At 47.9% G+C, this 27,115-nt stretch overlaps 1 protein-coding gene across 5 annotated transcripts in view; it reads right to left on the bottom strand.

The window, feature by feature from the left end:
- The window catches only part of MVB12B (multivesicular body subunit 12B), a 100,380-nt gene that overhangs the window by 59,227 nt on the left and 14,038 nt on the right, over positions 1-27,115 (bottom strand). For all 5 annotated transcript variants that reach the window (XM_084650318.1, XM_084650319.1, XM_084650316.1 and 2 more), the window contains exons 3-6: positions 17,249-17,356; positions 14,172-14,268; positions 10,377-10,506; positions 9,946-10,068 (exon numbers count right to left, since the gene is read on the bottom strand). In XM_084650318.1, the coding sequence (XP_084506444.1) occupies positions 9,946-10,068; positions 10,377-10,506; positions 14,172-14,268; positions 17,249-17,356 (458 nt within the window). The remainder of the gene's footprint in view (positions 1-9,945; positions 10,069-10,376; positions 10,507-14,171; positions 14,269-17,248; positions 17,357-27,115) is intronic.

Here is a 27,115-nt window from a genome sequence, read left to right as displayed (position 1 = left end):
AAAATCATTAGGCTAATAACGCTTATTTGCATTCTTATCGTGCCAGCAGCATGCCATTAAATACTGTTTCAGCCATTGCTCGTTTACTCTGAAAGTTTCCACTGAAAGATATTAACAGTAATTATTAGTACGTTAGTGGAATCTCTCCTATTAAGGAACAACAACTCACATTAACATACACGAATGCCAATTATTTTTCTTCAGCATCTCCACACCCCCCCACACACTCCCAAAAGTCGTCCCCCTCCATATTATAAAGTGACAAAATGGACTTTGGAGAGTAAGGAACGCCTACTCCATTGAGACTGGAAATCAGGCTTTCAAAACAATTCTCTTGAACACTGGCAAATGAAAGCAGATTGATTTAACATGGGCACTAAAATACACATATTCTGGAAAAACATTTTCTCAAAAAATTAAATATTGACAATTCCAGAACAATCCATGGTGGTATCAAACAACAACAACAATTCAGTGCTGGTTTGCTTTAACCAATCTCTACTTCAGATGCTCTTTTACTCATTAAACTCATGGAACAATTCAACAAACGGCAGCAACAAAAATGGCACGTGACAGGCGAAGTCGCCAGAGCCCGTCAAGAGAGAGGTATATGTAATGCACATATTATGGCCAGTTTTCGGATGCGTATTTTAGAGGCACTCCAACAAACAGGCCAAGGGATGCCCAACAGTTCCAAACAACAGTTATTAATGACTGTCTGCAGAAAGGTGATAAATTGCTCCTGAAGTTAGGGAGCAAATACTTATAAAAAGTAACAAAGGATTGTGAGGGGAAATGCCAGAGAGCCAAGGAAGCTTCAGAATTCACTCCAAAGTATCACAATGGACACCAGTATAAACAGTGGTGACTTTAACTTCCAATCAGCTCAGGTGCAACGTGGTATAGAAGTCAGTCAAGACACAGAGCTCTGACTCATGCCGTTTAGTAAACCAAACCCATGTTGTGTAACACTAACGAGGAGCAGTGCTGTGCTTTGGGGTGCCGTTTGCACTTCCATCATTTATTTTATATGCACATAAGGACCTGTGATGCAAAATTTGTAGAGCCACACAGAAATACTGCCAAATAAAACTGCATCATCTTCCACATTCAATGACTGTTACCAGAAGTTCTCACCTCATTCGCAATGCAGGACACTGTCATTGTGCACTTGGCCAGCAAAGCTAAAAACACATCCACAAGATAATAGTTTCAAGCCCAGCGTATGGACTGGGAAAGAGTTACGTGTCGATGCCACGTGGCTAGAAGTCAAAGGATTCCTTAAGCAAGTGCTCGCTTCTCAGGATAGGCATCTCAGGTTACAGTTTGAAGAAAACATGAAAGCAGATTTCCACCGTATCCAAAACCCACATCTACGATATTTATTCACAGCCCTTCACTCTTCTTGCACATGAGCATTGCAATGCTACAACACCTACCTCACAGGTGAAAGAGCTGCAGTGAGAAACAAAGACTGGAAGGTGGAGAATTATCTAGGGAACGGCTTTCATTCCAGACAATCACATAAACCCAAATATTTAAATACTTTCTAAAACCTCACTGACCCTTTGCCTAAAACAAGCAACATATGGGCCCTGTAAGTATTTCATCTCATTCCAAACTGCCAAAATATCCTATTTCTCAAAAAATCACTGAGCGTTGGGGATGCCAGACTCAGATTTAGAGCCGCCCCTCTGCATGAGTGTGCAAAAAAGGGAGTGAGTGATTCTTCCCACTGAATTGTAGATTTACCTACCACTCTCTCAGAGCTGGGCAAGGGGGAGAGGCACATGCCCAGAGTGTCGGCACAATGCACCTTTATTCAGCATGACTTCGCTTCTGCTCACACTCGTACGCTGCGTACATGGGACACTAGAGTCACGATTATTTTCCTCAAGCTAAAATAATCACTTGTAACAGGAATAAATGGAACACAAATAGACAGTCATAACAGGTAGTGTACGAAAACCACAATCCAAAGATTTGGGCTCACTGCAGAGTGTAGCTCTTACAGCTTGCTCTATTTGGAGGATTTGTTTATGATCAGAAACATTTAAAAAAGCAGAATATAACAGCTGCCAAACAGGGAGAAGAAAAAACAAATCCCACCAACCCTCTGCATTTAATTTACCCAACTTGAAAGTCTGAGCTGGAGCCCATTCAAGTACTGTAAGTTGAGGACTGCATGAAAGCGCTTAGACCTCAGACTGTAAATACGAAGGGCTCAGGAAGTTGTTGTGTTAGTTAGATGTACAGTCTGGTGTCTCTGGAGGCTGCAATGGGAAGTGTGCACAGCTTTCCACAGCCTTCGTCTCTAGAATTAGTAGTTTTCAACTCTATGGAAAATGAAATTGGGTTCAGGGATGGGGGCAGAAAGGAGCAAACCGCAGAAATACTCAAAAGATCAAATTATGCACCATAAGCTTCCATAGTGAAGATTTAAATACTATCAAATCAGTCATAAAATAACAAAGCCCAAATTCACAAGCCTCTCTCAGAACTAAACGCTTCTGTTTGCAAAATACACCATGAGTCTGTTTGAAGAGGAGAATATGGGCCTGATCCAAAGCCATTGATGTCAATGCAAAGATTTCCACTGACTTCAATGGGCATTGTAGGATCAGGCCCCAAATCACTAGAAACAGCAGCCTCATTCCCACAAAGCCTTTTAAACAAATACCCAACATTTACAAGGCCATTTCCCCAAGAAATCACACACAGGCACCTCCAGGAAGAGCACTGCCAGGCCTTTAAACAGTCACTAATGAGAGTCTAAAACCAATAAACTCTAGAAATGTTTTGGAGAAAAGTAAAAATGGTGAAAGTGATTGATGGAAACAGCTCCTCCCTGAACATACCCTCACGTACTTCAGGGTGAAAGAACAATTAGATCCACAGTGGCAGAGATTACATTAACCAGCGGACACCGCTGCAGTTTTAGAAACAAACTCCCAATTCCCCAAAAGGGCTTATTTAACAACTAAGCACACAGCTCCTTTGCATGAATACTACAAGTCGTATTCAATGATCCCAAATGACACCACAGTGGGAGAGTGCCTTTAGGAAGAGCGTTCTCTAAAGAAAAACAATACTGAGAAGACTGAAGCTTCTTCAGTCTGCATAGTCCCGAATATTTCTCCTGCCACCCTCAAAACGAGCTGACTAAATCAAACTTCTCTTAACTGCAGTTAATGTCTTTCTTTCTCAGCTGCTTTGGGGGATTCTTGGGGCTAGGAACTGCTCAGACTGTTTCAACATTTCTTCCTAATCACCATCTACCACTGAAACATACTGGACTTTAACCCATTTTTGCTCTTCATGTGGCAGAGCCGGAGGCAAGTCATGCAGGGTTAATTCAAGTTTCATAACAAACCTTTAACAGGAAACAATCCCTAAAATGACCGTATGCCAACCTGCCTTCCCATCCTCTGCTCATGCAAACTGTTCTCAACACATTTCTTACGCAATGGGGGGCACACCTATCATGGATGTGCTTCTTTACAATGCACTTCCTACTGTGCCACCAAGTGGGGCTGTGGAAAATGCTTCCTCCTGGAAGTGTACAGTCTCTCGCGTTCTCATCTCACCAACCCTGCAGGTCTTGGTCTTCCAACAAATCCAAACTGAGCTCACCTGCTCGATGGCTTTTGGACCCATTCTCAACTTGACATATTTTTAGAATAAGTCAGTTAATAAAAGACTAAGTATGTTCCCCCGTATTGTCACAATAAATGTGATCTGAACCTTTGGCTCAAAGGATATACGAGCTCATGTCTGATAAGCTATATAAGCTCAGAGAATGGGTTTGAAGTGCATGAAAGAGATTCAGATATTGCTACCTGTAAATAATTTGTGTTGATACTTTTAAAAAAAGACTAGGAACAGTGAAAGGCTTTCCTCTTCCACTCAATTAGTCTTCGCGCCAGAGAGACTGGCTCAGTATTACCCGATGCACCACATCCGCTGGAAGCGTGTTATTGACTCCCGCCCTGTATACTATAATGTCCCTACAGAAAGCCAAATGTTAATCACCTTTCAAGCTACATGCCACACAGTTAAAATGCCATCAATAAAACAAAACAATTAAAAATCAACAGACCCCAATGCCGGAAATCTTTGCAATCCTGGTCACAAACTCAGGTATGTTCAGGGGAATATGAGCAAAACTCAACTATTCAAAATATAAAAGTAGCAAGGGCAGAAAATTCACACATGCTGCTCCTGTTCCAAGAATTGACATCAAATACTTGCCACTCTCTTACCAAAACCAGACAGAGCTCTCCGGGTAGAACATCCACACCAGCTCTGTATGTCATTACAGCATGAAGCACTCAAGGGCACAGACTGAGTCTGTAGTCCAAGCAAAGAGGAAAAGGCATGCAGGCTGGAGGAGGCTGCAAACCCATTGCTAGGAAGTTATAACGTTCATTTCATCGGCATTACTACAGGTCTCTGATTAATTAGCTGTAACAATAGCTTGTGTTCTGGCATTCCAGCCCACTCGCCCCCTACAACAGCACTAGGTATAAAACCTCCAGGATTTTCCCAGGGAACTTGCACACTCACCATTCACTGGTGAGAGCAGCCCCATGGACTGAAGTCCTTTATTGGCAGAACAGAAACTGCAGGTTAGCAGCAGTGCACGCCCCGCCCCATCTTCATTACCCTTCATTGTGCTGTACACCCCACCCCAAGAAGAAAATTTAGCCTTCACGACCCAGTTGATCCATGGCCTCTCAGCTGAAGCGGCCTACGCAGGGGACCTCTGCTGGTGGTTTCTGTAATCTGTCCACCAGGACCAGACAGGCCCCCTGCTAACAAGCTTCTGCCAAGGAGTGACTGGGCTAAATTTGCACCAGGGACCTAGAAGCGAAAGGCTCCATCTCTCCACACCAGTCCCTCGCTCGTTTTTAATTCAAGAGGAGACGAAACAAGTGTTCCAGATACCCCAGGCCAAACTGCCTAGGAGGTGGAGAGGGTAAGCTCTGAAGGTGGATGGAGGGCTTAGAGCCCTTTTGGCCTGAATGCTCTGTGAGCCCAGCAGTGGTGAAGCATGATCTGAATACAAGATGATTGCAGCACAATTCTCCTTTCCCCTAGTAAGCCATTAACCTTTCAGATGACAGCCCTGCAATCGGAATGACTGAACAATTCTCGGGGTCAGCGCAGATCTACATTCTCAAAACCTGACAGCAACATGCAAAAGTTGTGACTGAATCGCGGTCTCGCTGAGAGTAAGATTAAACGCGTGTGACACATCTTCTGCAATCAAAGTGTTCCATTTCCCAAAGTATCTGCCACAGATTGATAACATCCATGCAAAAAGTTAAGTGCAATTATGTCTGTCATTGTAAAACACACTTCAGCAGCACTGAGTGACATCTTGCTGGAAGCTGACAAATTGTTAGAAGACTGTTTGAATGACTGTGGTGGAGGCTCCAGCAGCATCTTGGGAAGGAACTTGGAAGGCATTTGCTAACCAAGAAGCCACACACGCTGAGGGAACATAACGGCTGTGACAGCCGCCGATACACAGGCCTCAGCAAGCGAGATGGCTTTGGGGGAGCTCTGCCTGTGCTGGCAGGAAGTCAGAGCTCCCCCCAGAAAAGCGGAGGTTAGATTTAATGAGAGCACGAGAGCAGGGCAGAAAGCTGAACTCATACACAGTTGCTATGCGGAACTACAGGCTGGGGCGAACTTGTAATTAAAAACTTTTGCCAGTGCTCATTCCCTAAACACCAAACTTGTGACTCTGCCAGTCTCTGGCACACACGGCAGTGCCCAGTGATCCCCATGCCATTCACACACAGCAACTAAGTGGACGTCCTCAGAAGGCAAGGCTGAAATATTTATCATTAGCACCTGCTTTCAGGAACCCCCACTCCAAGTGCCCTAAGGTGCAGCGATCACTGTGCTGTGTTAGCACTAACTTATACAAGTGAAGTTACTCACAACAACCCTCTCGACAAAGCTGCTTTTATTTGCTGAGTGCTAGGAAACTGCACAGCAAACACACCTAGGAAAGCAGTTTAAAGCTCCATGTGCAACATTCCTGTTATAGGCGACTCAGAGTCAATGGAATGGATTTTTAACACTCGCCTCTTGGATGAGAAACTGCAGGTGGATTTCTCCACACTGCCCACAGCACAGAATACAGGGAGAAAAACCCTGGGGTGACTTAATACCGCATCATCCTACAATGCACAAGGACAGCTCATCAGGTCGCACTCCACAGCGCAACGTCTCAGCCTCACTGGCATACGTGGGCCTTGGTCTAAGAGACCAGAAGCCCAGACACTTGTAATGGGGAATACCAAGGACAAGAGAGAGCCAAAGCGACACGAACATCCCCGCAAGAGGAAACATGCAATCCTTCCCCCTCCGTGCTGGCACGAGGAATTGTGCTCAACCCTTTGCCTCTTTCTGCTCTGCAGTTCTGAATAGATGCTCCATTGGAATCAATGGTGTATTACCCCATAGTAGGAAGAGGGGTGTATCCTGGATGCTTCAAGCATGCTAGCGAACAGGGAGGTCCTTAAAGAAGAGCGCATAGGTTTGCTTCCACTGCAGGCGTCACTTTTTGAGAAACCCAGGATGCTGTCAGCCAGGCACTAAATACAAGCGCATGAGAAGACAGAGACTAATGTATTTTGGTACAGATTTCTTCTCTCTCTCTCTCAAAAGGGCACGCACAAGCATAGTGTGAAGCCCACATTCTCAAGTCACTGGCCACCTCTATCTGAGGACATTCAAGAGCAGACGATTTAGAAAAAGCTTTTGTTCATTCGATATCGGGACAGAACTGGAGATGGAGTTCCAAGTTCCCAACAAACTAGCAAACCCTAGTGCAACAGAGTCCAGTGACTCCTTAACCCCCTCCCACTTTAACAGGAGAGGAGAGGGAAGTCCTGATGCGGGACTGAGTGTGAACGGCCTGAACAGAACCTCAGATGGACGAAGTAGCAATGCTGATCCACAGTAAGATGCCGAGTGGAACCTCTCCCAGAGCCACAAAGTATGTGTGATGGAATTATGACACGCCAGCATCACTAGAATCAATAATTAGCCAGTCTGCTGAACCTGCCCGGCACAGAAATGAAAACTGACATATTAAGAAGCCCTCCCATATGGAAAGACTCAGCTCTGCAGTAAATTACTGGAGTGTTCTGTTGTCTATCTGTACATACCTACAGTGTTAGCAAGCATTCCGAAGCACTGAGGACTCGCTGCATATTGCCCTGATTTAAAAGGTATTTTATAAAAACGAGCCAGAAACTGAAGAGAATCCTTTCAAATATCTGACCAACCTAACAGCTCAATAGTACTAGTTGTGTACTGTGCTGTTCAGTGATTCTATCTCGGCATTCACGGTCATTCAGAACAGACTTTTGCAGCTACAGTTGGAATATGCCCAGATGGAATAAAATGGCAAACTGGCTGCAAGTGTGTTCTCTTATCTCTGCGGTCATGTTAAAATAAAAAGTTACTCATGACTACAATCTTCCATGGACATTAAGCTTGAATAAATTACTACCCTGTTGATAAAGTGTTAAAACAGCCATTCAAGTAACATATGTTTCCTCTAATAAGAAATGTTTGCAAGGACCATCTTTATATACATTTCTATTTCTAAAAAATATATTGGATAATAAATAATCAATGTAAAAAAAACTCAGACATGAATAGATGCCTTGAATGATTGGGCTGTTTTTATTCTGGTGTAAAAGTTACCTGTAAATCATACATGGTGCATGAGAGTAGGGCCAGCTACAGACAGGTGGTTTTTACTAGGAGGCATTAATGTAACATTCAATTATTCCACCGCATACTGGCTGTTTTAACTCAGCCAAATTAGAATACATTTTATATTGACTATTTTGACATTTGTTTTATTTGGTGAGTAAAACAAAACTGATCCAATTTCCTTGCAGCCATTGTAACCCATAAACTGTACAACAAGAGGTTATAAAATCTATAAGCCTTGTAAACACTTCTTTTCAGACTGTCGCTGATGCTCTGAGCTCCAATTCTGGCCCTGTTCCCAACAGCTCTGGAGCTATTCTGCAGCCCTCCCTGCTCAGCAATAAAGTGACCCTTCCACACTTCGTGATTAAGGACAGCCACTGACATTCTCTTGCTAAGATAATTTTTCTCTTAACCATGGAAATTTGTCTGCATGTTTCTCACAGACAGAAAATGAAGACATCTACTGTAAAGACAAGATGTCTTGCTTTGATCTCGCAGGGTCTTTGTTATTTATGCAGCTTGTGCCTAGTGCAATTTTGAAACAATACAATGGTTCCAGATAAAACAATCTGAGAACTCCAGCAGGACTCCTGTTTCTTATCTTATTTCTGATATCCCTGCTCTGAGGCGTGACCTGACGGCTCTGAATGGTGCATGGGTGCAAGTTGGGATCTGCAGCAAGGACTCCTCCCAGACAGCACAGGAGAAGAGATCTAGCACAACTTTTCAGTGAAGTGACTTGTCAAAAATAAGCCACAGAAGATGGTTGAGAAGTCCCCACAATACACTAGGTTATAAGCACACTTAGGGTCATGGGCATGCCTGTACCCAGATACCGGCCTTAACCAGGATAAAGTTACCACGTAGCCCCATTAGAAGCCTTTTTCAGGCAATTTTAAGACTGCCACTCTTTAAAATGCACAGAAAAGCAAAATAACCAAGGATATGGCTAGCATCTTCTAGCCAAACAATACACGGAACTTTGGACAATTTACAGTCTCCATGGAATTCCCACCTACCAATCTCCTCAGAAATATAAATCCCAAGAATTTCCTTTAATCTGCTAGATGTATTTGCAATACACTGAATGTGCTAACAAAACACTGACACTCCAAATATGTAAAAACCCACAGAGAACACGTTTCCCAATCGGGCTTGCCCGGACTATGAGTTCAGAGCAACTCTTGCACCATTGCGTGCAATGCTGCATTTTCATACCAAATGCCAATAATATAAATAATTCAATTCATTCTCTGCATGTGGGGTTGTTTAACACCACCCTCACCACTGGGCTTTGTGCAGGAAAATGTGGTAAATAATTGTAAGCTATAATTATACTCCTGTTACTATGACATATAAAATACACACTCACATATACTGCAAGAGCAAACCCATGACCTTCGCAGCGGCTCTACGGCCCTGCTGCTGCAGTTCCTTGTGTGAGGGTGGGTGGCTGGGTCTGTGCACAACGAATGGCAGCAGCGGGGCCTAAAATCACAGGTTCGGCCATGACAAAGAAAAGCAAACCACAGGCTTCAATTCTGGGGACTGGAAAAAAAATTGTTCCCCACTCTTATATAATAAGCCTGCAGTATCCACCAAGGGCATGAATGCTCCTGACTACCCTTGCCCCACTTTCCGGGGGAGGGGGGGAGGGGAGATGGTGAGAGTAGCAGTCTAGCTACACCACTGGCCTGCCCCAGAAAGGAGACTCCTAGGCACTCAGGTGAGACCAAAGATGCTTTATATTCAGTTAAAAACAAAGATACGGGGCACCTGTGTAAAGCTCCACAACACTGTTATTGTTTGCTGGGTATTGACAGTGTGCTCTTTGGTATACAGGACACAAAAGACAGGCAGTTTCATGCTTGGAACTGTTTACCCTCTGACCCAGGCCGGCAGGCTACACAGGACCACCGGGCAGCCCACAGTGAATGCATTTTTGTTGTTGTTCTGTCAACTTTGCTACCTTCTCACCCCCATTCCATCCAGATGCCATCGATGCATGATATCCGCATAGCTTTCTGGGGACTAGCATCTATTCCCCCATCATATGAGGGTGGACCATGTCATAATTTATACAGTGACAGTACCCACTGGTCACAGTCCCACTGGTTTGAGTGTTCTGCTAAAATACACAACATGGCATGCCCAAGCAGGAGAGAACCATAGAAAACACTGACAAGTGGCAGAACCTACCTAGGAAGGTTAGGAGCTGGTGTTGAAGCTGGTACTTGGGAAGAAGGTGTCACGGGTTGCGAGGAGTCATGGTTTCGTGGAACCCTGCCCATTCGGTACCAAATACCCATATTGTTAAGTTCCCTTTGTAAGTAACAGAGAAGTCATTAATGTTATTAGCAAATGCAGCATGCACACATGATATCAAAGTTTCACCAAGAAATATCTTGTGTAATAAGAACCAGGCTAATTGCCACATAGGATCAATTAATTCTCACACCAAGCAGAATAATACCTTAAACTTATATAGCACATTCCCGTCAATGATCTCAGAGCTTTTTCACAAACATTAACACTTGCAAACCCCCGCTTAATTCCTGTAGGAAATTACAGTGCATGGGTTTGGTACATGCTGCGGTATGGGAACGTACTCTTGATGAAGTGCTACTTACCCAATGAATGTGTACTGTGGAGGGGCCTGCTTAGATCTGCCCAGGATTCGGATATCACAAATAGCAGCCTCCGTAGAATCTCGAGGGATGAATTTGATGCAGAGCCTCTTCTTTCTGAAAGCTATTTCTTCTGTGAAAGGAAACCAGGATTAGAGGCTAGTTTTTATGCATGACCAGGGTATAAAAGTTATTTATTGCATCTTCAGATCTTATGCAGATAGTTATGGCAGGAATAGGAGGTGGACAGCAAATAAGTGTACAAAGCCATGCACTGACTGAGAGGAAATTTTCTAACCCTAGTCCTTTCGCGTGGCATGCAAGATTTGTTATTCAGCAGTACTTCTCTCCACACTATCATCTACAGAGAAGATTAGATACTACATACCACAAAGAATTATAGCCTCTGTAATAGAATTTGTCAGGCTGTTGTTTCCACGTCCTATATCTCTCATATGATTTACTTCACTTGTCTCATGGTAGCATTCACCACACCAGCCGGCAGAGCAATCTCTTGGGATTGCTGTGACGAACACGGTTTGGTAGCACATATGAAAGTCACCCGCATCATTGGTCAATCCAGGATCAAGATTTTCTTCACATGGCCATTCGTGCATATTAAATTCTTGTAAGTGCCCCCTACAGCCAGGCTCAAATTGGGAGCATTCAGCAAAGCGCGGTCACCTGGTGAGACTAGAGCGGTGGAGATGGAGGAGAGACTGGACCCCAGAGGATGGCACAGGAGAGGTTCATGCACTCAGACTCAGACCTCCTCAGGAACACCTCAACCAAATGCATCCAAGACCCTATCTACACTGGGCTCTTTGCACCGGTGTAGCTCTTGTAATGGTGCAACCCCCCACTGCAGATACGCTGCAATGGTGCAATTTACCCCAGGAAGTTACCAGGGTAAACTGACCTGGCATAACCCCGTTCTGTGTTCATGCAGTGTATCTGCAATGGAAATTTGCCTAGTATGGCTACACTAGGGTATATTTCCCTAGTTTAGCCAAGCTCTAATCTCTAATTGTACCAGAAGCTTCAGTCTTAAAGAACTGAGTTAATGGAAATGCATGCTCACTCTCCCAGCTGTGGTTCATTTTGCTACCATATGCTGGCCCTTCTAATCTCTGGAAGTCGGTGTACATTTCTTTGCCCTTGCTGTTGTTTATAACTCCTTCCGCTTTAGTATAACCTCTGAATCTCATTAGTTGCTTTAGCTCTATTCTAGCCTAGCAAAATATTTAATAAAATAGGATTTTCACAAGCCTCCTGCACTCCTAGCCAAACCCATCTCAAGCCACTTCCTTCCTAGTGTCTGGCCATTGGAAGCACCATACTAATCTGCATCCCAGCGCTGTACAGACAGTGCAGATTGTGACCCTATAGGGTATAAGGCACACCATTCAAAACACCACAGCTAACATCTTTAAAGGAGCTTAGCCACAGCTCCCAGTCAAGTCAGATGTATTTGTGGGTGCTCCGCTACTCTGAAAATCAGACCACTTTCATTTTGGTGTCTAAACATGGATTTTAGAAGCCTGGCTTTTGACTCCCACATTTCTAAACTTTGCTGAGATGGCCAGGGAGCAATACATTTAGTGTGTTGTATCATTAGCCCAGGAGACGACAAATGGAAACACGTAGCCACAAATTTTACTTTGAACAAAATGAGAGGCACTTGTTATTTTCCCTTCAGAATATCACAAAGCTGGTTTTATTGGCTTGTCTGCCAGGCTCTTCACACTTTGCTAAATTCCTCCATCTGTAGCAAACTCAGCGTCAGAGCTAGAACCGCTAATTACACGTGCTCATGGAGGCCGGGGAAATGCCCCACTTTGTTTATACAAACAGTGCATGGACTGCTGCACAGGACATGGTAAATGAATCACGCAGGCCTCTCCCGCTCTCCTCAGCCACCCATTACATGAGTGTGATTTGGTTTAAAGTTATTCTCCAGCCACAACCCCATGGTGTTTCCTTGGTAAGCGATTGGCTCTACTCTTGCTCCACATGTGCTCCGGAGCTCTCGGGGGCAGTGGCACTGGGAAGTCAGTAATGGGTTACAGAATCTTTTCTTTCTTGGTCACACCTATAAGTCAACCACAGGCTGGCAGTGACTGAACAACCATCCCCATGTGCTGGAGATCCAGGTTAATTATTCACTGTGAAGCCCCTCACATTGAGCCCCTCCCTTTCAATTTACAAACTGGTCTGGATTTCATTACGGGCTCTGCAAAAAGGACCTGCAAGTATGTGCACTGGCAGAGTGACTGCAGCCCCTTCCCACAAGCTCCAGCCACTGGCCTGAGAGTGGTTTGCAGAGCTGGGGCTCAGACCCCTTTTGTAGCACGCAGGGGGTGCAAGAGTCGGGCTTAATTGGTGCAGAGGGCTTGGGGCTGAGTGGATTTTTCTCCCCCAGATTACGTAGTTTATCTGGAAAGCTGTTTTTCCCTTGCAGGAATGAAGGGAGGATTTTCTGGGTATTCTCCTTCCAATACATCTTGGCACTGATGAGAGAGGCTTATGTGGATCCCAGCTACCCAGTGCATGGGCACTAATTTGCTCATATCTGAGTGCTATCAAGTCATATGTGTACAGTATAAGCACCACACACAAAGCTCAATACCACACTTAGCAACTGCTCCCAGAGAACCCTCCCCTTCAAAACCCCAGGGGGAATGAGGGGCTGATAAGAGAGGTGGGGCAGTGGCCCTTCAGCCATTTAGATACCTGGTGTCATCCCTTGTGTATCTAGGAGATCTAACACATTAGGAATAGTTAATGAAAGCGAGCAAGATAAGGACTATTACACAGCTGCATGCACCAGGACACATGCCAGGGAATAATTCAAGGAGCTCTTTTTAAGTGACTAATCCAGCTTTTGCTGTTTAAGTTTGACTCATCACAAAAGGTTCCTTTACAGCACTGCTCAGAAGTGGGGGGGGGAGGAGTCTTTGTGGCACCTTAGAGACTAACAAATGTACAGGGGCATAAGCTTTCGTGGGCTAGAACCCACTTCATCAGATGCATGAAGTAAAAGATACAGGAGCAGGTATAAATACATGAAGGGATGTGGGTTGCTTTACCAAGTGTTATGTCAGTCTAATGAGATAAATCCATTAACAGCAGGATACCAAGGGAGGAGAAATAACTTTTGAAGTGGTAAGAGTGTGGCCCATTACAGACAGTCAACAAGAAGGTGTGAGAAGAGACTCACCTTTTCCCAGCAGCTGAGCTTGTTTAACAGGTAACCAAAAGAGAGGTTCTGCCAGGTCTTTAAAAGCAGCTCTATCTTGCCAGATAGGTCACCTGACCCCATCGCATTGACCTGCCACCAGGACAGTTTGCAGCAGGGTCCTGGTGCTCTGCCCCAGGTGAAATCCTCTATCCCAGCTTCGCTGGGGTCAACAGATGAAGATGTGGGGCAGAAAGGCTGGGAGCCTGCTGAGCACCCAGCTCATGATCAACATTACCACACCGCCTTTGGCCAGACACAAGATGCCTTTTGGGCCTCACCTGCCCGTGCAAGATCCACCCCCGCTGGAAGGTGCAACGCTCCTGTGGGCAGTCAAGGCAGCTGCACTGAAAAGCCCCCAGCACATTTCTGCACAGCACAGCTCGGGCCCAAGCTCAATCTCACACGGCAACAAAACACCATTTATTCCTCATCTGGCACCATCCAGAAAAATGCGGACACAGCAATGCTGCCTGCCCTTGCTGGGGCGGTGCATGGGGCACGCGTGAACATGGAGCCCACTGCTCACAAATCCTGGCATTGTGAGCACACACACTTACGTGTATCGACTGTCTCCTGGATGGGGATGAAGCCCACAGGAAGCGTGTCCTTGATATCAATCAGTTTCATATCGACCAGGACATTGCCTAAATGGCTCTTTAGAGAGAGGAGAAAAACAGGTGACTGTCACTCTTAATAATTCAGGTTCTTCTTGTCTTACCGATTTGACTGGAAGCTCCCTGTTAAGCAGAGTGTTTTAGCAGACAGGGCGACTGACGAACGAGTAGCAGGTACCAGGCTAACAACTCAGACCTAAGGCTGTGGTTTTGTCAGAGAGGTGATAGAAACCGTGAATCTGAATCTTGGAAAAATGGCTGCCAAACACATGCGATTAAGTCCCCAAACTGGGTCGTGTTGCCACCTAACACACGGGGTCACAGCACCACTCAGGTTTGGCCCGTTCACCTGTCTCGATTGGCGGAGGTGAGGCTGGGCCAAAGCTGAGTGGTGCTGTAACTCCAGGCACCACGTCACAGGGCCTAGAGTGGGGAGCCGGGCTCAGCCCTGCAGGACAGGAGCCACCCACTGCGCGGTGAGTGCAGCGTGGGCTTGCTCTCCAACCCCGCCCTCCATTTCTGGGACTTATCAACGTTTTCCCGAACCTCTCGGTCATTAAATTTACGAAAAAAGCCTGTGCCAAAATTGTAGCTTTACTCCTGATGGCCTACAGCACAGTATGAACACAGCCCACAGTATGAACACAGCAGGGTCATCAGCTAGGAGGTTACAGGCACCTTTGTTTATTCAGGATCTTCTGTCACACCCATCACTGTAATCCCTTAGTACCCTGGAAACAGAGACCACACTATTCTCCTGAAAAATCCCTGGTCCCTACCCAGTGAGCTAAAGGAGAATCACCATCGCCCAGTGAACTGTAAGCCTACAAACCCTATGCACGGTCCAGCTGCAAAAGTCACAGGATGTTTATATGGTCGCAACGGTGGGAAATGCTAAGGAAAGACATCTAATGTAGACACAGCCAAAGTTATTACATGCTTCTGCTAATTAATATTGAACACATATGGTGCTAACTCCAAAAGATCGCGCCATTTGGAATGATAAATTTCATTTGGAATCCATATGAATTCTGAACCAGTGCCTTGTCCTATTAATCAAGGACTGAAGAGCTAAAAAACAATTTAGCATGACAGCCTCCACAATTGTTTAGAGACTTCATTTCCTTTGCAGTTCCCATTAAAGCCAATGTTCTGCCAATATTCTGGATTCACACGTGGAAGGAAAACAAACACTCTTTCGTTGCCACATGGCTTTTATGAACAGAAATGCAAAAAGCAATTAAAATGTCATTCTAAGCTATGAGACCCCATCAGTGTATTTTACCATTACTTCCTGAAAACTGCCACACACAGTTTTTATCTGGGCAAGCAAAATATTTCAGACAAACCACTGCTTTCTGATCACTGTGTGTGTATGAACTGGGAGGCTTTGAAATAAGAGCAGGTTGTTTAGGGGCTTCATACCTTCTGAACAGGTTGTTTTAAACTTAACAGGTCCATAGCAATACCCTGCAATCTAAATACTACACAGTGGTGATGCTGAAAGTGAGCAGTGCTGATTTTCTATAATCCGAATGTGTCAGTTAATATTTTGTCTAGGCACAGTGACTGGTGGATAAAACGGTCTTTGTTAATGCATCTTTCATGTTGTATTATTCCTACTGTCTGTCTGTTTTACACTAACATTCAACGTCTGTAAAACTGATGATTCTTCTGCCACATCAACACCAGATAGTGTGGTTTTTTCCTTCTGCCTAAGTTTATCAGCTATTGAAATGGCTGGAGTCAGTGCTGATCCAATGGAGTGTATATAAGAGTGCAGCAAACAATTTACTCAGGTAGAAGAGTTAAAGAACCGACTGTCCCCAACATTTAAACACCAAGACATGGAAAACGTCACCATGTTGGGAAATGAGAAATTCTCTCAAAGATTTCGTTACACAGTTGAGAATGATGCTCCCAATAAACATCATCACAAATTAGCCCTACAGTGAAACTCAGAGACTTAACTAGGTTAGTTCTGTTAACTAAACCAGGGACAAGGTGGGTGAGGTTATATCTTCTATTAGACCAACTTAGGTTGGTGAAAGAGGCAAGATTTTGAGCTTGAAAGTTTGTTTCCTCTCCCCAACAGAAGTTGGTCCAACAAAAGATACTACCTCCCTCACCTTGTGCCTCTAATATCCTGGGACCGACATGGCTACAACACTGCACCCAACGAAACCAGTGTCATTCATGTCAAAACAGTGTGGTTACGGTTACACTGGAGAGCTGACAGCGAGGCCGGGGGCTGGAGATTGGTGGATCCTTTGACTTTCAAGTCAAGATCCATGATCAGCCTCCTATTATTAATTATTATTATTATTATTTATTTGATAGCACCTCAGAGTCTAAGTTACGGACCAGGATCCCACTGTGCTACTGGGGGCTGCCTTTCTCTCTCTCTGTTATCAGCAAAAACACTGAAAACTGAATCAATATTGACATTCAAAACACAGAGAGCAGCAGAAGTACCCCCTATATAGAGTGCTCTCACTGCACTTGGAAAGCAAAATCTAATATTTTTCCTCCAGAAAATATAAAGTTTTTAGGATTATATTCAACTGACAAATATAAACAGCCAGTAAAGGCATCAGATCCTGGGCTTTCCCAGACTAACCACTCCTTACCCAAGTGACAGTCTAGACCACAAACCACAAAGACTGGCTGGATTTAGTTGCCCGGTGGAGAGGCACACCAGACAGCTGCTGCCTGCACACAGTGAACAAAGTCTGACTATCCACGCTGGAAAATGTGATTCTAGAGCAGACACACACAGCTACTGAAAACCCTGGGTGAGTGCTAATCTTTCAGAGAGCTGCTTTCCCCATGAACAAACAGCTGATTAAGAGAACGAGCGCACAGCAAAGATCCCATCAGTGTAGCTTGGCTACAGACGCACCTGGACTTGCTGAAAAACCTGCTTGAATTATCCTGGCTCCCCAAACTGAATCAGTTTAGGAACAAGAACGCACCAAGCAGAGTCGCAAATTGTTCAGTCACTCGGCAAATGGACTTACATTTTCTTTCGAAAACGATCTTGTGAAGCACAGGTATCTTGTGACCTTGGATTTAAATAAGCCATCTTTCCAGAGGTCAGCATCCAAGCCATCTGCTGTTTGTGCAACCTGGAAAGATGAGACAGAGGGAGAGACAGGACATGTGAGCCAAGATACAGTTAATGTATGTGCAGTACATCTTCCTCGTACCTATTCTCATTAATGCTGGCCCGAATTCTCTCAGCATCTCATTAGTTCATTTCACAAAGTAAAGTGGAGGGATAAAAAAGCCCCAACTTCTAAGAATAGTGTCTCGAGCAAGTCAGCTGATTAAAGAATCCCTGACAAAAACTATTCTAATAAGGAAACGGCAGCTTTGGAAAGTCAGCACATTACAGCACTCAGTACCATTCCATCACAAGGGGCACAGCATCTGCAAACATGGAAAGAATGCTACATTTCAGGGATGCAGGAAATTGCCCTCCAAAAGGTGCCCCAGCTCCAGTAGTTGGGCCGGAGCCTGCCTGAATGGTACGCTCACACGCCCAGCAAGTGGGGCTGGGTGGAAGCAGTGAACCGTTGTGGAATGTTTTTTATCAAGTTCAGAAAGCACCTTGTGCCCTGAACATCAGTTCCAAGGAGCACTGCAAGCTGTGATAGTTCACAAGGGTCACAGTCACCTTTCTCCAACAGAAAGACTCACTGCAATTGTACCAGAATCGCTGCACTTGGTTCACACGCTCAGAAGAGTTAACCACAGACTTAGCTGGGCCTGTCTGAGAGTGAAATTCCCCCTTTCCCTTCAAAGGGCCTTCACTTTAGCTGCAGGGAAGGCTGTGTACGCAGAGGTGGCACCAGTGTCTCTGAAGCTCATGCATGGAATAGGTCTCCTGTCTCCACGGTGACCAGCAGCTCAGAGTTGCTCTCAACCCCCTCTAATCCAGCGTCTACTCCATGGTCCCAGGCCTGTTAGGGCAAGAACTGTTGTAACGCAGCAGGCCAGACTTCACTGGCTCACTCCCCCCCAACACAATACAGAACGCAGGGTGTAAATCAGCACAGGATTCGACCCATCCTATCCTATCCCATCTCAATGCATCTGAACACAGAATCTCTGAAAGAATTAAAGTTTCTAATAGTGAAAGACACAAACATCTTCACAATTTAATTTCTGTTCACAGCAGAAGCCCAACCTCTTACTACATAAGAGAAGAGTCCAGGCTCTCTCTGCAACCAGGCACGGAGAGCCACCATTTCAGCGCGGGTGAAAGTGGGCTGGGCTGGTCCGGTCCCAGCCCTTACTCAGCTGACGTTAAAACACTGCCGTAGCAAAGGACCCTGCTAAAAGCGCAGCCATGGCAGCACTTTCACGTCCTTGTCCTTTGCCCTCCCTGGGCCAATGATGGTGGGGGAGGTTGGGGGCAAAAGGAGCAGCTGCCCCAGGGCTGTGATTTAAAAGGGCCCAGGGCTCCGGCTACCGCAGCAGTGGCCAGAACCCCAGTCCCTTTAAATTACAGCCGAGCCCTGGGCGGCACAGGCCAGGCAGTGCGGATGGGCTGGCTGGGGGACGCTGACCCCCAGCCCGGCCCCCGTACCAGTAAGTGTTAAATGTTACTTTCACCCCTGCTCTTCAGAGAACACGTGTATGGACCACCCTGAGGAGCGGTTCAGGAGAAAAGACAGAAGCAATAATCAGATCCTGATAGGACGATCAGCAACAGGCCTGGTAACAGAACGAAGCGCTATGGGAGCAGCCCAGGTATTTACTGGGGAGCACTGTGTCAAAGGCACTCTCTTGAACTTGGGTGTCCCTAATCACCTGATTGCCACAAGCTGGGACTGGACAACAGGGGATGGATCATTTGACAAACTGCCCTGTTCTGTTCATTCCCTCTGGGGCACCTGGCCCTGGCCCCTGTTGGCAGACAGGACACTGGGCTCGATGGACCATTGGTCTGACCCAGTCTGGCCACTCTCATGTCCTTAGGATCATCAGATGGATACGGCCAGTTGCGTCCTGCAAGCAGAACCGTGATCAGTCCACATAAATAGCTCACTCTGATGTGCAAGGCGTTTGCGAAGCATAACGACAGAGCTTGGGGATATCGGCGCAGGTGAGCACCACACAGGCTGAATGCACCCAGGGGCTTCAGGACACGTGAAAAAGTTGCCACTTCCCAGAAGGCAGGATTCCCGTGAGGCTCTGCTGCAGGCAGCGTCTGACTGACGCTTTCCCATTCATTCCATGCTTCAGATCAACACTTTCTAAGCCACTGAGCATCGCATCGTTTTTTTCTTGTTCTTAAAAAATCCACACAGTGCAGCACACCAACCCTGCCATCTGCAGGTCATTTCGCTGTGATGTGGCTGGTCAGAGTTAAGATTCACTCGCGCCTGGATAAAGCAGCAGTGTCAGGACAGCAGCCAAATAAGCAGCTATTGCAGAATAATTCTGGAAGTTGTATTTCATAGAACCGTTAGTGAAGGTTACCACACAACTGATATGACATTGAAACCTAAGCACTGCTTACTGGCTCAGCGTGAACTGTGCTAAGAATTCAGGGCCAACTTTCTCCTGCCTCCTCTCTATGTGAAGGAATAAAATCACTGGCATATTGTTATTTATTCCAGATGACAGGTATGTGGTTGCCTCCTGGAGTATCCCACAGAAAGAGAGTACCTCCCAAGGGTCACCTGGCCGTGACTCTGAGGCTGCCGGGTGTGGCCTGTTGCACTCCCGGTCTGCTCCCTGCGTAAGGAACAGGTCTCTGTGAAGAACGCTGCAGGGCCTACGCAGCAGCCCTGAGAGGCCACGGGAGGCGTGCGCTCCGGTTTGGTAGCACAAGCTCACACGGAGAAGGGGTCAATTCCTAGCATCATGGTCGAGTGGGCTCCTGACAAACTAAGTTTGTGCCTTCTGACCTACTGCCTCATGCCTCTCTCCAGACAACCGGCGTATCTTGTGTCTTTCTTTAAGACCAGGCTATCAGCTGCAGAACTTGCTTAGCTCCTGTGCACAAGCGCTTTCCTGGAGGCACCAGTGCCCGTTCACGGTGGCTCTCTCTGTGCGAGCAGCAGCACCCCAGGATCACAGCGGCGCTAAGGCCTGATCTACCCTGGAAAGTTAAATCCGCACTCCTAACCGCTGTCCCAAGCTCACATAACCACCAGCGCAGACACAGCTACGTCCATGGAAGAAGGCTTCCCCTGACACAGCTCTGTTCAGTGAGCGGGTATCGCTTCACCAGCCGACAAGCTTTGGCAGTGTAGACTGCATCTACACTATGGGGCTATGCTGACGTTGCTACGCCGGTATAGTCTCCAAGGTGCAGACATCCCCTAACTGAACTCGGCTGCAGCTGCCAGAGCCCGTCATGCCATAGATTTCAGGAGATCTTGGCCAGCGGTCATGCTGGGTCTCACAGCTAGGCAGCTCCCAAACTGCCCACCACTTGGGACAGGAAAAGGGAGAGAGGAGACCAGAAAAGAAGTGGAGCAGAAAGGGAGAGGCAGACGACATTAGGGGGCCTTATTCTGCAGAAGCTGTAGAGACAGGAGGTGTGGAAGGTTTGAAAGGGAGCAGGAGAGAAGGCAGGATTTCCCTCCTGCGCTCTTGGGACGCAATGAGCAGGACAGAACAAAAAGAAAAGACAAAGGAATGAATGCAAAGACAAAGAAAATGTAAGACGTCCTCCCATTCCCCCATGGAAAATGCCCTCCAGGATCAAACCCCAAAGCCTTCTCTTTAGATTTGCTTCATCCAACAACCATCCCTGAGGTTAAACTCTGCACTTTGAGAAAGAATTTTTAGTCTCTTTTGCTATTTTGAATTCACTAGAATTAAAGCCAAGTCATTTTCCTGGGCTCTCAGGCTCTGCAATTGTAGGAGGATTCAAGACAAGCAGGTGGCTAGAGTTTCCTTCCACAGACCCACAGGGAAAAGGGAACCTCTGGGGGAATCATGTTCTTTTAAAATGCATGAGATTGAAACAGAGAGCGTGCCTGAGGGAAATCTGAACGACAGAGCCAGAATCAACAGCTGCACATTTCTCTGTCCAGGCAGGAGAAGTCCCCAGTGAGGACAGCTGGGCAGGGGCCATCGCAGGTGCAACCACCATGGAGCGATTTCAGTGCGAAGGACAGACACAGGAAACATTTGCTGCTAGCACAAGCCTAGACAACACCTCTATTTTTCACTAGTTCTCATTTTGGAGGAGGAAGAGGAATTTGTTGTGTTTGATTTTAATTGAATTTTTAGGCATAACATTTAGCTTGCTTTGGGGCGTTCATTCCCAGGCCTTTAAAAATATCTATGAGCTGCATAGATAATGCTAAAATCTGTAAACACCTGGGTCCCTGGGGGCAACAAATACACCAAGGAGCTTCGGTGTAGGCCGATTTTAACAGCTTTTAAGTATCCCTCGAGAGTAGATCTGAAGAGGGAAAATTAGTTTGTTTCTTCCTCTCAGATGTCTAAAGGAGTTTAGAGGGTTAACACTGCTGTAAGTCTATCCCATGAAGGAATGTCTGTAACACGTTTATGTCTTATGCAGATAAAGAGTGTAATCAAAAGGGGTCAGGAAACTAAATTCCAAGGAAAATAATCTGTCAGAGTCAATGGTACAGAGGAATGTACTGCAGTCGCTGACTGTGCAATACTCAGCTTGAGAGACATGCGATAGCGGAGATGGAAAACGGCCTGTTGCGGTTCTGCATTCAGGAACAAACTTGGGGGATGAAGTTTAAGAAGTTGCCTGGTCTGCCCATACCTCTCTGAGACCACCCCTCCACCCCCATCAGCTGAGCAGGAGCAGTTCTCAAAACACACACATTAAACCTCCCAGCAGCTTCCCAGGAAATCCCATTTCTTTCATTTTCTTGCCAAAATCAAGCAAAAGCTCTTCCCCCCTGCAGTCACTCACTGGCCACGCAGAGAGCACCCCTCTCTGCGTGTCCCAGCCCAAGCTGAGCCATGAAGGAGCATCCCACATGTCTGGTGAAAAAGGGGCGGGGGGAAGCACTAAAAGGAGAGGACCCCAGCGCTGTTTTTTCTGGTCAATGTGCCCCACATCCTGCCTTGAGTCACACTCACATGACAGATGCTCCCTCTTGGGGGCTCCCAGAGCCGGGGCTTCTGCCCAAGCCCTGATGCATATGCTCGTTTCTAGCCCCACGGCCCGATCCTCTCAAGCCGAGTTAGCTGGGCTGGGCCAGTCGGGGTGTTTAATGGCACTGTAGACCTACCTGAACACTTCGCTACCGTGTATGGCAATGCCCAGCACGCATGTGAGAAACGCAGGGCCTCCTAGCGCCCAGCATGATGCCCGCAGCAGGGCAAGGAGAGTGATTGGCTGTAGGCGACAGATGGAGATTTTGTGCATTTGGGAGCAGCTCACCTCTGACAGGGTGTTAGTGCTTGAAACCAGCTGCAGGCCAAGACCCAGGGTATGTGCCAGGAGAGTCTCGTTCATTCCTGTCCCAGGGGAGCGCCTGAGCTCTCAGATCATCGCCTCAGCTCCCTTGCACAAGCCAGGCCTGGTCACGCTGCCACCCTCGCCTTCCCCCCTCTCTCCACTCTCCCAGCGCAGCCCTTCGCACCCACAAACCCACTCACCAACACTGGGAAGCTCATTCCAAAGCAGAGCAGGGGCAGGCCCCTTCCTAGCAACCGCCTCCCCCAGTGCACGTGTTCGCTAGTGGGTGGCCGTGTCGTCTCCTGGCGAGCGGAGGGGGCAGGACTCCTGTGGGATCTATTCCTGGCTCAGCCACTTACCAGGAGTCCGATCCAAGGCCCACTGAAGTCAACGAAAAAGCTCTCCTGGGTTTTCTGGAGCGTTGTGTGGCCTGGAACAGAGACTTCACCGGTCTGGGCCACGATCGGTCTCATGCTCACACAGTCACAGGGCATGTGGGAAGCTTAATTAGGGCTGGGCTATCCTAGACAATTAGGTCAGTGAGAAATCCACCCCCCTGAGCAGGTAGTTAAGCTGACCTAAGTCCCCATGTAGACAGTGCTAGGGCCGGCGACAGGAGAACTCTTCCATCCACCTAGTACCGCCGCTCGGGGAGGTGGATTTCCAGCAGAGAGCCCTTCCCGTTGGCGTAGGCAGCGTCTACATCAACGTGCGTGTGGACAAGCCCTTAGTTAATGCGATATGCAGATCCCCAGATAAGGTGCTGTGCAGAGTGAGGCAGCTGGGGTTAACATGCCACTGACTGAAATGCTGAACGGAAACGCCCAGGCACTGCTGCCAGCAATTAATCTCTAATGCTGGAGCACCAGATTAGCCTTTCACAGCCTCTTTCAAGCCCGAAAGAACGTGAGCATGCATTCGCTTGTCAGGAAACCCGTGGCAGGAAGAAATAGACTAATGTAAACAGGAAACTTCATACATCATGTGCAGGGCTCCCTCCTCATGGACCTTCCAGCACTGCAGTGAGATCAGAGAGAGCCCGAGCCAATGCTGCTTTGCCATGGGAACTGCCTCTCGCCAGGGGAGCACCAAAGGGTGTTCGCCCCAACACAGGGCAGAGGGAGGAGCTGGCTCCCTGCAGGCAGGACACAGAGCCGTAGTCTCCAAGCACAAACTCAAACACGTCACAAGGAAAAGCGTACAATGGAAGAGACTATTTGGCACCAAACACAGTGGTGACTGGCACTGTACCAAACTTCTACCACTAGATCGGCCCAGAGATGGGGAGTGGGGACTGTGCTCCCAGGTCTGCATTTTGACATCTGGGTGCCAGTCACAACTTGCCTGACCTCTGCTTGACTTCGGCAGGCCTGATCCAGCCAGGCTCTCAGGGTTGCCTAGCAGATCACACACATCAAAAGAACAGTGTGGACTAGGCTGTCTAATCACACAACCCCCCCCGCCCCACCCCTTCTCCGAGGCCCCGCCCCGCTCACTCCATCCCCCCTCCCTCCGTCACTAGCTCTCCCCCACACTCACTCACTCTCACCGGGCTGGGGCAGGAGGTTGGGGTGCGGGCTCTAGGCTGGGGCCGAGGGGTTCGGAGTGTGGGAGTGGGCTCTGGGCTAAGCCTGGCGCAGGGGGTTAGGGTGCAGATGGGGTGAGCGGTATGGGCTCGGAGGGAGTTTGGGTGCTGGAGGGGGTGCAGGCTCTTGGAGGGGGCTCAGGGCTGGGGCAGAGGGTTGGGTGCAGGTTGGAGGCTCCGGCTGGGAGGCGCTTACCTTGGGCAGCTCCCAAGCGACGGTGCAGCAGGGCTAAGGCAGGCTCTCTGCCCCCACGCCACTCCTGGAAGCAGCAGGCACGTCCCTGCGACCCCTGTGGGAGGGCAGTGGGCTCCATGTGCTGCCCATGCCCGCAAGCACCGCCCTGGCAACTCCCATTGGCTGCAGTTCCTGCCCAATGGGAGCTGCGGAGTCGGGGCGGGGGCAGCGCATGGAGACCTCCTGCCCCTTCTACCCCCCAGGGGCTGCAGGGACGTGCTGGCTGCTTCTGGGAGCAATGCAGGGCCAGGGCAGGTAGGGAGCTGCCTGAGCCCTGCTCTGCCGCCTGACTTTTAGCGGCCTAAAATCTCCTGGTTTGGCATCAGTAGCCTCCAGGAGATAGAGCCCGATTCCGGGAGACTCCTGGCGAAACCAGGAGGGTTGGCAACCCTAGAGTGGACCCAAAGCTGCCCTCAGGAGCTGCAGCGCTCAGCACCACTGAAAATCCACCAGGGATTCTCATTCCAGGCATGCAAAGACATGTCTCGGCATTGGTCAATGCTTCAAAAACGTGCGTGAGACACAGCGGGCAGGAGCATCACACACAGATGCCTGGGGGAGGCGAGCGCAGGCAGCCAGGGGTAGATTTTGGCCTGTAGACTTAACGCCATCATTCCCCATCGCTGTAGGGGCCAAGCATCTTTCGGGGTTAATGGCACTTTGCCAGACAAGGGGGCTTCTTGCCACAGATGGCATCCCACCAAACTTGTTGGAGCGCTGCCCCGTGGCTTTGGCTTGAGGGGGTTTCTCCGGACTTTCTGCTGCTCCACGTTGGCCATGAGCAGCACGGCTGTGAAAGTGACGGTGCGCAGACAGGGAGAGGCAGGGCGGCCTGATCCCCACCTGGGAGGATGCAGACACAGCAGCTCCTAGGATCCCCTTTCCCATGGTCTCTGGGCTCACTGGGAGCTGTGGACAGAGTCTGATTGCTCATCTGCCACACCTCAGGCTGGAAGGGAACACAGGAGGGACAGAGACAGGAGGCCCGCCCTGCTTCCCCACTGTCTGGGGCTGGGGTCAGAGAACAGCTAAACATAAGAGAAGGGACAAAACTCGAGGAGCGACAGCTTCATGCCTATGCCCCAAAGGAGAGCAACCCACAGCCATAAACACAATCACAACCCCACAGCACCTGGAGAACCCACAGGAAGGAGTTTTTAGCTCCTTTACTCTACTCTGCATTAGTGTCCGACAGGCCCGTTAAGCCACTGAGACACTATCTGGATAAGTGCCCAACCTGAGCAGTAAGTCACAGGGAATGCAGCACACGGCTAATCATGCAGCACATGGCTAATCACACAGCACATTACACTCCTCATGCAGGTGACAATCCCTCAGGCTCAAATACCTCCAAGAACCCACAACTGCCCCACTCCAGCCCCTCCACCTCCCCACAGCTAGCCTTGCTCCAGGTGATATTTAATTCGGATATCCTGAGAGCTCAGGGAGGTGGTGCAGATAACTCACTCACCTCCTATCGGGATGGGCACACAAGGGCTCCTGCTGGGTGGGCTGAAAGGGTATTTGCCTCTGGTTCAGAGAGGGGATGCTGCCACAGAGCGGGAGCAAGATACATTATGCACCAAGCAGCAGAAGTTGCGAGGCCCTGCCTAGACCATCCATCAGCTCAGCCAGACACTGAGGGAGATGCCACTCAAAGCCATGGTGAGGGGCTGCACGCAAACAAATACAGACCAAATATTCCCCACGACCTCCTGGACGCCTCTACTGCAGACGCACTCTGTCTCCTTGCGTTTTACCATTTCTTTGGCTCATCAGTTACATCCACTGTTCCAAGCCAGGTAACCTGTCAGATGCAGCCAGTGTGCTGTGATGCTCGTTGGTACCCAGTTATTGTACTCTGGTGTAAATAACACTGGAACAGGAGGAGAACGCTCACAGGGCTGCCTCAGAGGAGGATTCACTTGGCTCTGGGAAAACAACTTTGCCTGAGCCTTTCCCTTCCCTTTTACATTTTATTCACCCCCAACCCAGTGCTTTAAAAGGAGCAAGTGGTGCCAGGCAGGTAACTGGCCCCTGCTAATTGGTCATTGTGCTGTACTGTGGAAAGAGCAGGAGGAGGGGAACAGATGGATTGGTCTGCCCTGATGGGGTAGCTATGTTTGCAATTTATAGCTATACAGAAGTTTAATACATTTGAATCTTTCACTGGTTTGGGTCATTAGCCTTAGGAAAAATTCTTGTTCTGGTTCCAGAGCAATTTGACCAATCGACCTAAGGGCTAAGCAGCTGCTAAGTACCCACATCTGTCTAGCCATGCAGATACTTCTATGGCCTCAACACTGCAGTACCCAAGTACCTCTCCCAGCTGCCCAGCTTCCTACCAAAGTCCACTTTGCAGGGTTCCATTCTGCTGGCTAAGTTCTCCCTGCAATTTCAGCTGGATGTAGAATTCTTTGCTTTCCAGCCTGAAGTGTTGCACTGTGTTGAGGTGTGACGTTAAACAGCTGATACGGGATTCATTTATACATAGATTTAATCTGTACCGTGCTTTGGAACCCTTCAAGATGGGTGTTACTAGGATTATTAAATTTGCATGCCACATTGGCCAGCTGTTTCTGGAAAGCCTTCCTCCAGATAATTACAGAAGTCTTGCGCTTCGCATGACATGCCAGTGGCGGGGAGGAGATGCA

This window comes from Lepidochelys olivacea (genome assembly GCF_965140295.1).
Source record: "Lepidochelys olivacea isolate rLepOli2 genome assembly, chromosome: 16".
Classification (NCBI taxonomy): Eukaryota; Metazoa; Chordata; order Testudines; family Cheloniidae; genus Lepidochelys; species Lepidochelys olivacea.
This window is presented reverse-complemented; position numbering and strand designations above follow the sequence as displayed.